Source organism: Rhinatrema bivittatum, chromosome 8 (genome assembly GCF_901001135.1).
Source record: "Rhinatrema bivittatum chromosome 8, aRhiBiv1.1, whole genome shotgun sequence".
In the NCBI taxonomy this organism is placed as follows: domain Eukaryota; kingdom Metazoa; phylum Chordata; class Amphibia; order Gymnophiona; family Rhinatrematidae; genus Rhinatrema; species Rhinatrema bivittatum.
Window position 1 is genome coordinate 130678422 of NC_042622.1, and position 14211 is coordinate 130692632.

At 47.2% G+C, this 14211-nt stretch overlaps 1 protein-coding gene across 1 annotated transcript in view; it reads right to left on the reverse strand.

Annotated features, from left to right (window-relative positions):
• LOC115097527 (collagen alpha-1(I) chain-like) overlaps positions 1 to 14211 on the reverse strand; it is a 251382-nt gene that overhangs the window by 164833 nt on the left and 72338 nt on the right. The window contains exon 6 of the mRNA XM_029613448.1: positions 13624 to 13668. Within this exon, the coding sequence (XP_029469308.1) occupies positions 13624 to 13668 (45 nt within the window). The remainder of the gene's footprint in view (positions 1 to 13623; positions 13669 to 14211) is intronic.

Here is a 14211-nt window from a genome sequence, read left to right on the forward strand (position 1 = left end):
AATCTAAGACAGCTATCTGGAGGTCCAACAGTTAGCCGGATAAACTTATGGCCGCGTTGCCAAATATCTCAGCCAATTTATCTAGTTAAGTTTATCTGGATAACTTGTTCAGCCAGTTAATGGCTAAATATTGACCTCAGAGATGTTTCAAATAACCATAATTTACATGAAACCAGTTTTAAAAAGCTGTCTGATTCATAAATACTGCCTGTAAACTAAACACTAGCACACTTCTGCATTCCTAGGTTTTGAAAATGTAACTGATGTTGGGAGGAAAATGTAAAAGTAATTTATGTAGGTAAAAAGCATTTTACCCAAGTAAATCAGCTGCTTGAAAACTGCCTTCCCTCAGTTAAAAGAAGGCATTTCCAGGGGCATGGTTAAATCAGGGGGAGGGAAATAACACACACAGATTTTCAAATCTATGTGTATTATTTTCCCTTAAAAAAGTCTCCACAGAAAAGGTAGGCATAAATATCCTTTGGTACTGAACCTGTTGTAAGTTTCAATGTGAAAGTGCATATGTACTTTTACTTTAAAAATTGATGCAAAGTACCCATAAACTTTGTTCTAATGTGGACAGACTGCTCACCTTGATGCAGAGTTTTACATGTACTTTTTATCATGGGCTTGCTCCAAATTTCAAATGAAAAGTATGCATATTCTTGGAGTTTTGCACCTGTATTTAGCGATGGCAAAATTTTGCCAGAAGATAATGTGTAGATTTAATACATCAACATACATGCATTATTTTCAGAACCTGCCCAAAGCCCACCCCTGGGAATGCCTTCCCTCAATACAGCTAGAAGTATGCATTCTGTGGAAACCCAAGCACACATGTACTTTTAGCTAGAATAAGAAATGTATTTTCAGACGGACAATTGTTTTTGTCCATAAACAGGCTGAATTACATTATATATGGATGATGTCATCCGGCGGCATTGAATGAACTCATCTCTCCAAGTTAGGACAGTTTGTGCCCATCGATGAGGGACATAACCTTTCCACAGATACAACTTTTGAAACTGCTTATCACTGTTCATTTTTTCTTTTGTCCAGACATGGTAGAAGAGAAGGCCACACTTTGATGTTATGATGGGGTTTTTTTTTTTTTTGTTAGTACTGAAAAGTGCTATTGTTGCGGCTGCAGAGGCAACTTAAGAAGAAAACGAAGAAAAAAACATCAAATCAAAAAGATTTAAGGATTTTTACAGAAAAAAATGTAGAAGAGACAGATCATGTCCATACTGTGCTCAGACAAAAAAATGACTACCGATGCCTTGATCCAGAATACGACCAGAACTGCCTGTGGACAGATGTCACTGCGCTCAGAGGTGCAGGGTGCTTTGCATTGAGCAACTGCATAAATCTTTCTGAAATTGCAGTAGGTCCTTGTCCTGAAGTGCAGCCTCTCCTGTCTTGCCAGGAAAAAAGTTGAGAAGGAGCTCATCAGAAACTCTGCCGTCTGCTCAGGCCGGAGCCACGGGGTCAGGTTCCACCAGCCGCCCTGTGCTGAAGACCAAGTGGCATCAATCATTGGAGCCATTGCAGCCTGAGTTAAAGAAGCACAATCATTCTAAGTAGGTGCATTGGCACCATCACCATCGATGTAGCCATCATTGACACCATTAACACCATTGGCATTGGCAATATATGATACACCAACTTGCCTGATGCATCTTCTACTGATGCAATTGATACATGATGAAGTGAGGCACTCAATGCATGACCCGCCGATGCACTTAACTCCAATGTACACTGATGCATAACACACCAATGAAATTGATGCACAACACAGCAATGTACTCAACGCTTGATGCTCAGATGCCATGGAAGCATGCGGCCTTGATGCATTCTGACATCTACCTTGCAGTCACACAGTGCTTAGGATCCTATATCACATGAATCCATGATGCACAGTGCAAGGACAATCTGCACAGCTCTGATGCAATATCATCAACCTGTGCCAGATTCCTTGATGTGAGTCTCAAAAGACCAGTCAAAGTATACCAAAGAATCCAAGGTGTCCAAACACTCCACCCCATCAAAACCACCAATGGATCTACTACAGACTTTGATTTATCAAGCTGCTTTGCCAATACAGCGCTACATAGCCCATCCGACATCTGCAGGAGAAGGGATTAGGTTGTCCAATCCACCACCAATAATCAGGACACTCACTGTGCCTAGATTAGTGGCAGAAGGACTTCGCCTGGAGACTGCAGAACCAGTGACCTCCATAATGCTACTTATTTCTAACAGGCTGCTGGTTCTCATGCAGAAGCCTATCTTGGTCTCATAAGAGTATGTCTCATTACATATGCTAGGATAGAGAACACATCAATCACTTGATCAAATCACAAAATTGGTGAGGAGCTTCTTTAACTCTCTGACAAAGGAGACTGAATGTTTCAGCCTCTTCTTTCAAGTATTGCTATGGCAATACCACAGATTAGAGTCCCGATATCACCTATAGGGTGAACTCATTATCAGAACTCTTGCTTAGGGGTTATTCATTGTTCATTACAACATATTCTAGTAGATCAGAAGTGTTAGAATAGGCCACTCCTCCTCCGAATCAACCAGAAACCTCTCCCGGTTCACACTCTTCAGCACTGGAGTCCTGGGTAAGTGACCCAATGCCTTTAGTTTTGGATGAAGATTCTACTGGCATACCCTTTGACCCTCTTCCAGGTGCTCTTGACCACACCTTGCTTCCAGAGGATCTAAGTTTGTGGAAAATATGGGTACAGCGCTGGGTATCCAGTTCTGCTCTGAGATTCTTGGACTTTTTCAAATATTGCACACTCCAGATGAACCAGTGGTCCTTCCAGTTCCAAACATCCTCAATGTTCTACAGATGGGAATGTGGGCAATCCCATTTTAGTCACTCCCACAGCTAGAAAGTTGGACCTCAAATTCAGAGTTCAGGACTCACCAAACTTTGGTGTCATGCAGCTGCCTCACCAGTACAGAGTGGTTGAATCAGGTAAGATGACACGATTCACTTAAATTCTCCTCCAGGAGAAAAAAAACACAAAATTCTAGATAACTTTGGCAAGAAGATTTTTCAAAGTTCAATGCTATCTGCACACATTACCAGCTACCAGTTCTACATGGTACAGTATATTCATAACTATATTCAAAGGTTGAAGCCTTCTTACTCGTCATGGAGCAAGGCAATTAGTATCCACAACAACTCATGGATGTAGAAGAGGGCATCGCCATCTACTCTGGTCAGTATACAAATTCTTTGATTCTGTTTCACGTACCTCCTCCGCCTCTGCTGAGGCTAGACATATGGTGTGGTTTTGAGCAAGTAGCATCAGAGAGGATGTGCATGAAAAACTGGTGGACCTCCCCTGTTTAGGGGACAATCTTTTCAGTGAAGAGCTCCAGGAGCCAGTCATTCAAATAAAGGACCAGAATGGAGCAGTGCAGTCACTATTAATGGCTCCTGAACAATCTTCCATGGTACAATGTCACTTCTACCCATACAAACGACCATACCTCCAAAGGAGGGGCTTACTGGTCTTTTCAACAGCCTAGAGTCAGCAACCATTTCTGGCCAGGCCTTGGCAAAGAGAAAAATTGATTTTATTTATTTATTTATTTATGTCTTTATTTATTTATTTATTTATTTATTTACATCTTTTTCTATACCGTCGTTAAGGTGGGTACCATCACAACAGTTTACAGTAAGGCACATAAAAGTAATGATACTAAAATCTGTCCATTTACACAGGTGCCATAAGGCTCGGCAACATAGCTTGTAATCAATGTTAATTGATAAATGTGATAAATCATGTCCAGATTTCTCTATTCAGTTTTGAGTATAACACTAACTTTATAATTGTAACTTCTCCTTTAGTGATGAGCTGTCTTTTAAAAACTCCACACTTAGTGATTACTATAGTGTGTGTGGGTGTTCAATTGTTCGTACCTTGCACTTCCCTGTCTTCTATTCTCCCCTCTCTTTTTGAAAAGCTTGTTTAAATAGCCAGGTTTTTAAATTTTTTTCTAAAGGCTTTGCTGTCTCTTTGTAATTTTAGCTCTAAGGGCATGGAGTTCTATAGTATGTGGCCTGCCAAGGATAACACCCTTTCTCTTACTTGTGTTAGTCTTGCTGTTTTGACTGATGGAATAGTTAGGAGTGCTTTGTTGGCTGACCTTAGGTTTCTGTTAGGGATGTGTATGCGAAGGGCTGTGTTTAGCCAGTCTGCGTTTTCGTTATGTATTAATTTATGTATGGTGCATAGTGTTTTGTATTATATTCGTTGTTCAACAGGAAGCCAATGTAATTCAGCCAGTGTTTCGGTGATGTGTTCTCTTTTACTTTTGCCAGTTAACACTCTTGCAGCTGTGTTTTGCACAACAGGCCCAGCCAAAACCAGGGCTTAGTTTTCGAACTTTCTGAACAATCCATTTCCAACTCTCCCAGTAGTGGGAAGAATCCCAACATTTTGAAGAGGATTGGCATCAAATCATCAAGGACCCCTGGGTCCTTCAAATTATGCAGACTGAGTACCGGTTGTATTTCTCTGCCTCCATCCCTCCGACGTTGTTCAGTGCTCCATCCAGAACCCTCTTATTTACCACAGCTTCAACTAGAAGTCCAATCCTTCTCCAACAATGAGCAATAGAACTAATCCCAGTGTCTCAACATGCTCTGGACTTCTATTCCCGATACTTCCTTATCCCCAAGAAATCAGAGGGGACTGCAGCCCATTCTGGACCAAAGATGCATGAACAAACATATACTCCAAGAGATCAATATGATCCTGCCTTATATACAGAAGGCACTGATAAGACAGGCAAATTGAGAATTTGAAAAGAAGCTGGCTGTACAGGCCAACACTCATAATAAAAACTTTTTCAAATATATCCAAAGCAGGAAGTCTTTGAGGGAGTCAGTTGGACTGTTAGATGATCGAGAAGTTAAAGGGGTAGTTAAGGAACATAAGAACATAAGAAATTGCCATGCTGGGTCAGACCAAGAGTCCATCAAGCCCAGCATCCTGTTTCCAACAGAGGCCAAAACCAGGCCACAAGAACCTGGCAATTACCCAAACACTAAGAAGATCCCATGCTACTGATGCAATTAATAGCAGTGGCTATTCCCTAAGTAAAATTGATTAATAGCCATTAATGGACTTCTCCTCCAAGAACTTATCCAAACCTTTTTTGAACCCAGCTACACTAACTGCACTAACTACATCCTCTGGCAACAAATTCCAGAGCTTTATTGTGCGTTGAGTGAAAACATTTTCTCCGATTAGTCTTAAATGTGCTACTTGCTAACTTCATGGAATGCCCCCTAGACCTTCTATTATTCGAAAGTGTAAATCACCGAGTCACATCTACTCGTTCAAGAGCTCTCATGATCTTAACGACCTCTATCATATCCCCCCTCAGCCGTCTCTTCTCCAAGCTGAACAGCCCTAACCTCTTCAGCCTTTCCTCATAGGGGAGCTGTTCCATCCCCCTTTATCATTTTGGTTGCCCTTCTCTGTACCTTCTCCATCGCAACTATATCTTTTTTGAGATGCAGCGACCAGAATTGTACACAGTATTCAAGGTGTGGTCTCACCATGGAGCGATATAGAGGCATTATGACATTTTCCGTTCTATTAACCATTCCCTTCCTAATAACTCTTAACATTCTATTTGCTTTTTTGACTGCTGCAGCACACTGAGCCGAGGATTTTAAAGTATTATCCACTATGATGCCTAGATCTTTTTCCTGGGTGGTAGCTCCTAATATGGAACCTAACATCATGTAACTACAGCAAGGGTTATTTTTCCCTATATGCAACACCTTGCACTTGTCCACATTAAAATTCATCTGCCATTTGGATGCCCAATCTTCCAGTCTTGCAAGGTCCTCCTGTAATGTATCACAGTCTGCTTGTGATTTAACTACTCTGAATAATTTTGTATCATCCGCAAATTTGATAACCTCACTCGTCGTATTCCTTTCCAGATCATTTATATATATATTGGAAAGCACCGGTCCAAGTACAGATCCCTGAGGCACTCCACTGTTTACCCTTTTCCACTGAGAAAATTGACCATTTAATCCTACTCTCTGTTTCCTGTCTTTTAACCAGTTTGTAATCCACGAAAGGACATCGCCTCCTATCCCATGACTTTTTAGTTTTCGTAGAAGCCTCTTATGAGGGACTTTGTCAAACGCCTTCTGAAAATCCAAATACACTACATCTACCGGTTCACCTTTATCCACACGTTTATTAACCCCTTCAAAAAAATGAAGCAAATTTGTTAGGCAAGACTTCCCGTGGGTAAATCCATGTTGACTGTGTCCCATTAAATCATGTCTTTCTATATGCTCTATGATTTTGATCTTGAGAATACAAGGCCATAGTGGAAAGACTAAATAAAATATTTGCTTCGGTGTTTACTGAAGAGAATGTTGGGGAGATACCCATGCCAGAAATGGTATTTCATGGTAATGATTCAGAAGAACAAACAAATCACAGTGAACCTGGATGATGCAATAGGGCAGACTGACAAACTAAAGAGTAGCAAATTGCCTAAACCAGATTATTTATACCCCAGAGTTCTGAAAAAAAAAACCTAAAAAAAAAGGAAATTGCAGAGCTATTGCTAGTAATTTGTAACCTATCATTAAAATCATCTATTGTAAACCCCTAAATATTCTACATTATTAAAAAGCTCTACTAGCTTAGAGAAATGAGTTCATTCAGTACTGCCAGATAATGTCATTCACATGTAATAGCTAATTCAACCTGCTATCTATGGAAAACACCATTTACATTAAGCAAATCTTGCTTTACCTGGATAAATGGCTTTGAAAATCGTTCCTATTCCCTGTACGTACCAGGATCAGTCCAGACGGTGGGTTATGTCCCCCGTCCAGCAGATGGAGTCAGAACAGACTTCGAGGGACGTCACCAGTATAAGCCAGTGCTCCCTCTGCTGGAGCTCAGTATCTTTCTGACTCCAGCAGATGAGAGTTGGGGGATCCACGGTCTCCCCAGGCTGACAGGATCCTTTATCAGAATTTCTCTTTATTTCTTTCTCTGTCTTACTGTCATGTTTTCTTGGAATTGAGCTCTTTTGAATCAAGTTAAAGTTTAAATTCTTTGAAAAAAAAAAAAAAAGTTCTCTTGTTTGGAGGCGTGTCTTTCTGCCTTCTCTGTTCCTCCCTCCGTTCGTGGGGTAAGTTTGGTTTTTGTTGCCCTGTGTTATTTTTCCTTTTCAGGTATTTTTCTTCACAGGGTGTTGGTGCCCCGTGGCCACCGGTGAGGCCGGCTTGCCACGTGGGGGCAGGCGATCCCGCGGCTTTGCGGCCTTTGTTTTTTTCGCGGTCTTTGGCCCGTTTGGTATCTTTTTGTCGGCGCTGCAGGGATCTCTTTGGCGGGTTGTGTAGGCCCTCTGGCCCCCCCGCGGCACCTTCTTAGTGCCCCTGGCCCCCCCCCCCCCCCCCGAGGCTTTGCTGCCTGCTTCCGCCGTTTTCCTTATTATGCCGCGGCCGTCTCGATGTGCAGCCTGCGGCGAGCCGGGGTCCCGGATCTCAAGGGAGGGGATTTGCGCGAGGTGTCTCCCGGGTGGGGAAGGCACCTCGCAGCCGACAGACGCTTTTTCCTCTCTCCCCTCCCCCCGGCAGGGGCGGCGCAGGCCGGCCACTTCGCCGCCGTTGGCGGGAACGGCGGCCATTTTACTTTCGCGGCATCTTGCTGCTGTGGAAGCTGTGTCTGAGCGGAGGGATTTTCGGGAGGTTTCCCCCCCGAATTTATCCCCGGAGGGGGGCTTGGCCGACCCTGGGTCATCGGAGACTCTTTCCTCGGACCCCCCTCCCAGCTTGCCTCGTTTTTCACCCGAGTTCATTTTACTGATGCATAGTGCGTACCTGCAGGGTTTGGGGGCTCCCGGGGATCTGGGCCCTCACCCCCCGCCGGCGAAGACTCCTCGGGTGCCTGTGGTTCCTCCTGGGACGCCCCCCGACCTGGTTGGGTCGGTGTCCGGGGCCCCAGCTCCTCTTCCACGTCCTCGGGCTGCCACGGGAGCTGCGGCACCGATTTCGCCACCCTCACCGGATCCCGCGGACCCTGCGCTCTCGGAGCTGCCCTCTGAAGGGGATGATCCGCTGGCACTACGGATTTTCCAGCAGGACGAGCTGAATGATCTGATACAGCAGATCCTTGTGGAACTGGATCTTGATCCTCCTCCGGATCCGCCGCTCCCGGTGGCGCCCGCCGTCACCACTTCGGCCAGGAAGGGGGACCCGGTGCTCGCTGCCCTGCGTCCTAGGCCTCGGGCATTTCCCATCCATGAGTCCTTCCTGCAGCTTCTCACCAGGGAGTGGGATACCCCGGAAGCCTCGTTTAAGGTCACTCGTGCCATGGAGAAGTTGTACCCGCTGCCAGAAGACTTCTTGGATCTTATTAGGGTTCCCAAGGTGGATTCGGCCGTCTCGGCGGTCACCAAGAGGACGACGATCCCGGTCACGGGCGGCACAGCGCTTCGTGATACCCAGGACCGCAAGTTGGAAGTATTCTTGAAGAAGGTCTTTGAGGTCTCCGCCTTGGGCATGCGGGCTGTCATGTGTACCTCGCTGGCTCAGCGGGCCAGTCTCCGGTGGGTGCAACAGTTGCTGACTTCTCAATCGTTACCACCGGCCGAAGCCGCGCAGGCTGACCGCCTGGAGTCCGCGATAGCCTATGGGGCGGATGCCCTATATGATCTCTTCCGAGTACAGGCGCGTTCCATGGTATCGGTGGTGGCGGCTAGGAGGCTCCTTTGGCTCCGCAACTGGGCGGCGGATGCTTCTTCTAAGTCGAGCTTAGGGTCTTTGCCCTTCCGCGGAAAATTCTTGTTTGGAGATGACTTGGATCAGATCATCAAATCTCTCGGGGAGAATGCGGTCCACCGACTCCCTGAAGACAGACATCGTCCCTCCAGGGCTTTTGCGTCTACCCGGACTAGAACCAGAGCGCAGAGGCGCTATAGGTCGTACAGGCAGCCGGGGACCCGTGCTGCCTCCTCCAGATCCCAGACCTGGTCCCGGTCCTTTCGGGGTAGGCGTCCCACGCGTGACGGCTCCGGACGGGGTACTCCTCCGCCAAAGTCGTCCCAATGATGCCAGATGCCACCACTCCCCCACGCCCAGAATAGGGGGGTCGCCTGGCGGATTTCTACGGGGAGTGGGTAAAGATATCGGCAGACCAGTGGGTTCTGGACACTATAAGGGACGGCTACGCTTTGGAGTTTGCCCGTCCTCCCAGAGACCGGTTCCTCTTCTCCCCCTGCGGCTCAGACCTCAAGCGGACGGCGATACGGCAGACTCTGGATCGGTTACAGAGCATAGGAGCCATTGCCCCCGTCCCCTTCGGCGAGGTGGGCTCGGGCCATTATTCTATCTACTTCGTCGTGCCAAAGAAGGACGGTTCCTTCCGGCCCATTCTCGATCTCAAGGAAGTCAACAAGTCTCTGCGTGTCAACAGGTTCCGCATGGAGACGCTGCGCTCGGTGATTGCGGCGGTTCATCGAGGGGAATTTCTGGCCTCCTTGGATCTGACGGAGGCCTATTTGCACATTCCCATCCTGCCGGCGCATCGTCGTTTTCTCCGCTTCAAGGTTCTGGGTCAGCACTTCCAGTTCACGGCTCTCCCGTTCGGTCTGGCGACAGCACCTCGCACCTTCACCAAGATAATGGTTGTCGTCGCCGCGGCCCTCCGCAGGGACGGAATTCTAGTCCATCCCTATCTGGACGACTGGCTGATTCGAGCGAAGTCCTTCGCCCACGGACAAGAATCGGTGGCCAGGGTGGTCCAGGTCCTGCAATCCCTGGGATGGGTCGTGAACTTTGCCAAGAGTTCTCTGGTTCCTTCTCAGCGCCTGGACTTCCTGGGTGCCAGCTTCGACACGCTGCAGGGCAAGGTGTTCTTGCGCCCGGACAAGGCTCAGTCGTTGCGGGAGCATGTCTGTCGTTTTTCAGCTTTGCCGGAGCCCACTTCCTGGAATTATCTGCAGTTGCTGGGAGTGATGGCGTCCACCATCGATATGATGCCCTGGGCTTTTGCACGCCTGCGTCCCCTGCAGGCGTCCCTCCTCTCCAGGTGGAAACCGGTGTCCCAGGATTATCAGGTGATCCTTCCTCTCCCCTCTGTCACCAGGGACAGTCTGGACTGGTGGCTGGTCCCGACGCATCTGGCTCAGGGAGTCTCTCTCGATGTTCCCAATTGGGTGGTAGTCACCACCGATGCCAGCCTAGTGGGCTGGGGCGCAGTCTGCGACCGAAGCGCAACGCAGGGGACGTGGTCCCCAACGGAGGCGGCCTGGCCGATCAACCGTCTGGAGACCAGGGCGGTGCGGCTGGCGTTACAGCGGTTTCTCCCCCTGGTGCGGAACAAAGAAGTACGAATCCTCTCCGACAACGCCACCACGGTGGCCTATATCAACCGACAGGGAGGCACAAGAAGCAAACATGTCTCCCTAGAGTCGACCCCCCTAATGGAGTGGGCGGAAAGGCATCTAGTCGGGATTGCAGCCTCTCACATCACCGGAGTGGACAATATCCAGGCGGACTTTCTCAGTCGTCAACAACTGGACCCCGGCGAATGGGAGCTCTCCGACGAGGCGATGCGGTTGGTGATTCGGCGGTGGGGCGCACCGCATTTCGATCTGATGGCCACGGCTGCCAACGCCAAGGCACCTCGGTTTTTCAGTCGCCGGAGGGAACGCGGCGCGGAGGGGGTGGATGCCCTAGCCCTCCCTTGGCCGACCCGCCGGCTGCTCTACGTCTTTCCTCCGTGGCCCTTGGTGGGCAAAGCGCTCCGCAGGATAGAAAATCATCAAGGTCCTGTGGTACTCGTCGCTCCAGAGTGGCCGCGCAGGCCGTGGTTTGCGGACCTTCTCCAGCTGGCAGTGGACGGCCCGCTTCGGCTCGGTCATCTTCCTCGGCTGCTGCGCCAGGGCCCAGTATATTTCGACCAGGCCGAACTCTTCTGTCTTGCGGCATGGCTTTTGAACGGCATCGCCTTCGACGCAGGGGCTACCCTGAGGCGGTAGTTTCTACTATGCTGCGGGCCCGGAAGTCTTCTACTTCTGTTGCTTATGTGCGAGTTTGGAGAACTTTCGACGTCTGGTGCTCTTCCAGGGGGATCCGACCCACGGAGGCGTCGGTTCCGGAGATTCTGCAGTTCCTTCAAGATGGTCTGGATAAGGGACTCGCCTATAATTCCCTACGAGTCCAGGTGTCGGCCCTGAGTTCCTTCGTGCGAGCGGATGGCTCTCTTCTCCTGCAACCGGACGTTGCCCGTTTTCTCAAGGGGTCAAGCATGTTCGCCCTCCTGTACGGGATCCTTGCCCCTCCTGGAGCCTCAACCTGGTGCTTCGGGCTTTGTCTGGGGCGCCTTTTGAACCGATACGTGGAGCGACCCTTAAGGATCTGACCCTAAAGGCGGTCTTCCTTGTGGCCATCTGCTCCGCGCGTCGTGTCTCGGAGCTACAAGCGTTGTCCTGCAGGGAGCCTTATCTCAGGTTCACGGATTCCGGAGTCTCCCTGCGCACCGTACCTTCCTTTATTCCGAAGGTAGTCTCGGCCTTTCACTTGAATCAGACGGTGGAACTTCCGTCCTTTGGATCCAGCGAGCCCCGGTCTCTTCGTCTTTTGGATGTTAAGCGCACCTTGCGTCACTATCTGGAGGTGACCAATGATTTCCGGCTCTCCGATCATCTCTTCGTTCTCTGGTCCGGTCCGAAGAAGGGACACCAGGCCTCGAAGACAACGATTACAAGATGGCTTAAGGAAGCTATCTCGCTATCCTACATTGGAGCTGGCCGAATTCCGCCTAGCGGGGTTGTCGCTCACTCCACCCGCTCACAAGCGGCGTCCTGGGCGGAATCTCGCTCCGTCTCCTCCCAGGAAATCTGCCGAGCGGCGACGTGGAAGTCGCTGCATACCTTTTCACGACATTATCGACTGCACCTGGCGTCGTCCTCCATGGGACATTTTGGTGCCCAGGTCCTCCGAGCAGGGCTATCAGGGGCCCACCCGGTTTAGGGAAGCTTTGGTACATCCCACCGTCTGGACTGATCCTGGTACGTACAGGGAAAAGAAAATTATTCCTTACCTGCTAATTTTCGTTCCTGTAGTACCAAGGATCAGTCCAGACGCCCACCACTTGGGGATCTTTTTGCTTCTGCTCGGGTCTGATGCCTGTCGATATCTTCTGTTACCTGCTGTTTGTGCCTTGTTTCTGTTTTTGCACAGCTCCCTACAAGTTGGGTTCTTACCGCTCGTTGGCGGTTCATTGTTATTGCATTTGCGTGCCTGTTTTCAGGTATGTTGAGTAACTTGATTCAATCCATTTCGGGTCCTTTGGGCTTTGCTATACGGGATACTGAGCTCCAGCAGAGGGAGCACTGGCTTATACTGGAGACGTCCCTCGAAGTCTGTTCTGACTCCATCTGCTGGACGGGGGACATAACCCACCGTCTGGACTGATCCTTGGTACTACAGGAACGAAAATTAGCAGGTAAGGAATAATTTTCTTATATATACTTCCATGTGACACCCACAATTGCTCATTTCTCTTGTTCTGTATTTTTGTTTTGCACAATGCCTGCCAGTTAACCAGGATGAAGAAGAAGGAAAAGCTATAATCTGTAGTTTTTGCCATGGAAAGACTGCGAGAGGCATGATTCTTCTCTAGATTGCTCTTCTGTATCTGGATTCACTTGACACAATCTTATTTGTTAGAACCTCAGCTTTACTGACATCCGCCTTATATCCAACCCTGGTCCTTGGAGGGTAATAGTCCTGTTTTGTTTTTTTTTTAGTAGCAAATTTATGCAGATTAACTTGGCTCTTAGACCAACATTTATGCAAATATGTACAATGTACATTCATTGTGGATACCTGGAAAACCAGGCCTGTTTATGGCCCTTGATAACCCAGGCTGTGCATGTCTGCCTTATATTTAAGTATTCAGCTGCTCTTATGAGGAGCCCATTCCGTACATGTATGTTCATGAACTCTCCAGGCAACTTCTGAGTTTTACTATTTACACAAACTGCAGCAAGCTATGGACTAAACTATTTTAAAGTCTTGTGTTATGTTGCACTTATAGCTGCCTACCTTGAACAAAGTTTGATCCAAAGTGGTTTACAACAAAATAATACAATAAATAACAACATAATAAAACAACACATCAATAATTTAAAATACATCAAAGTACAGATACACTTGTTGATATGTTAATGTGGCTGGACAATGCACCCATCTTTGACCCAATATTAGAGTTTCTAATCATATTACTATATAACTGTGTTTGGCTGCTTTATTTGGTGGTAGTATCCTGGTCTTTAGGTCAAAATACAGACACAAATGAGCTTTTACAATATAGGCTAAAAATAGACACAAATAAAAAGGGAGAATTATGCATAAAAGACAGAGAAGTAAGGGAAAAATACAGAGAAATAGGGAAATTGAAGATAGAGAGAAACAGGGTTAATAAATTAGAGAAAAGAAAGAGTGAGAGTAACTTGGAGAATGGGAAGAAAAGAATTAGGAAAGGTGAAAATGAGAAATACCATTATGGGAACCAATTCTAAAAACTGAGATTTCTCTCTTACTTGCATTCCACCATGTCCTGAAAAGCCAGTTTTTCCTTTCATACCCTGAAATGATAAAAATGGAAATATGCTGAAATTAATGACAACAAGAGATATAAAAACAACAAATTGGGAAAGCTGAACATATCCTGGAGGTTGGGACGGGACTAGGGGAAATATGGTGACTGAACTGGAAATCCTGCCCTAATAGGAAGTGCTGCACTCTCCTCAGAAAACTCAAGTTGCTGGTATTTCTTATTCCCAAGGTGTTGTGAGAGTTATATAATAGTTAAAGTCACCCTTGCCAATGATTTTCTTGCAAGCATGACAAGCCAAAATTACTAGATATTAAAAAAGAAAAAAAAATCATTGCATACCATAGACACAACACAAGGCAAATAAACTATTGTAAAAAAGTGAAAGTGAAAGAAAAGGAACTATTATGGAACTCATAGTTGTCTGTGTGCTGTTAATAAAGAGAACAATCTCTAAAAAGGATGGGTGAGCTCACATTGAACTTCCTGGGAGAGAATAGCCATGACAGATGAGAACTGAATCAATTCAAATACCTTTTCTTAGGTAACTGCTTTTCACTACATTCTCCTATAA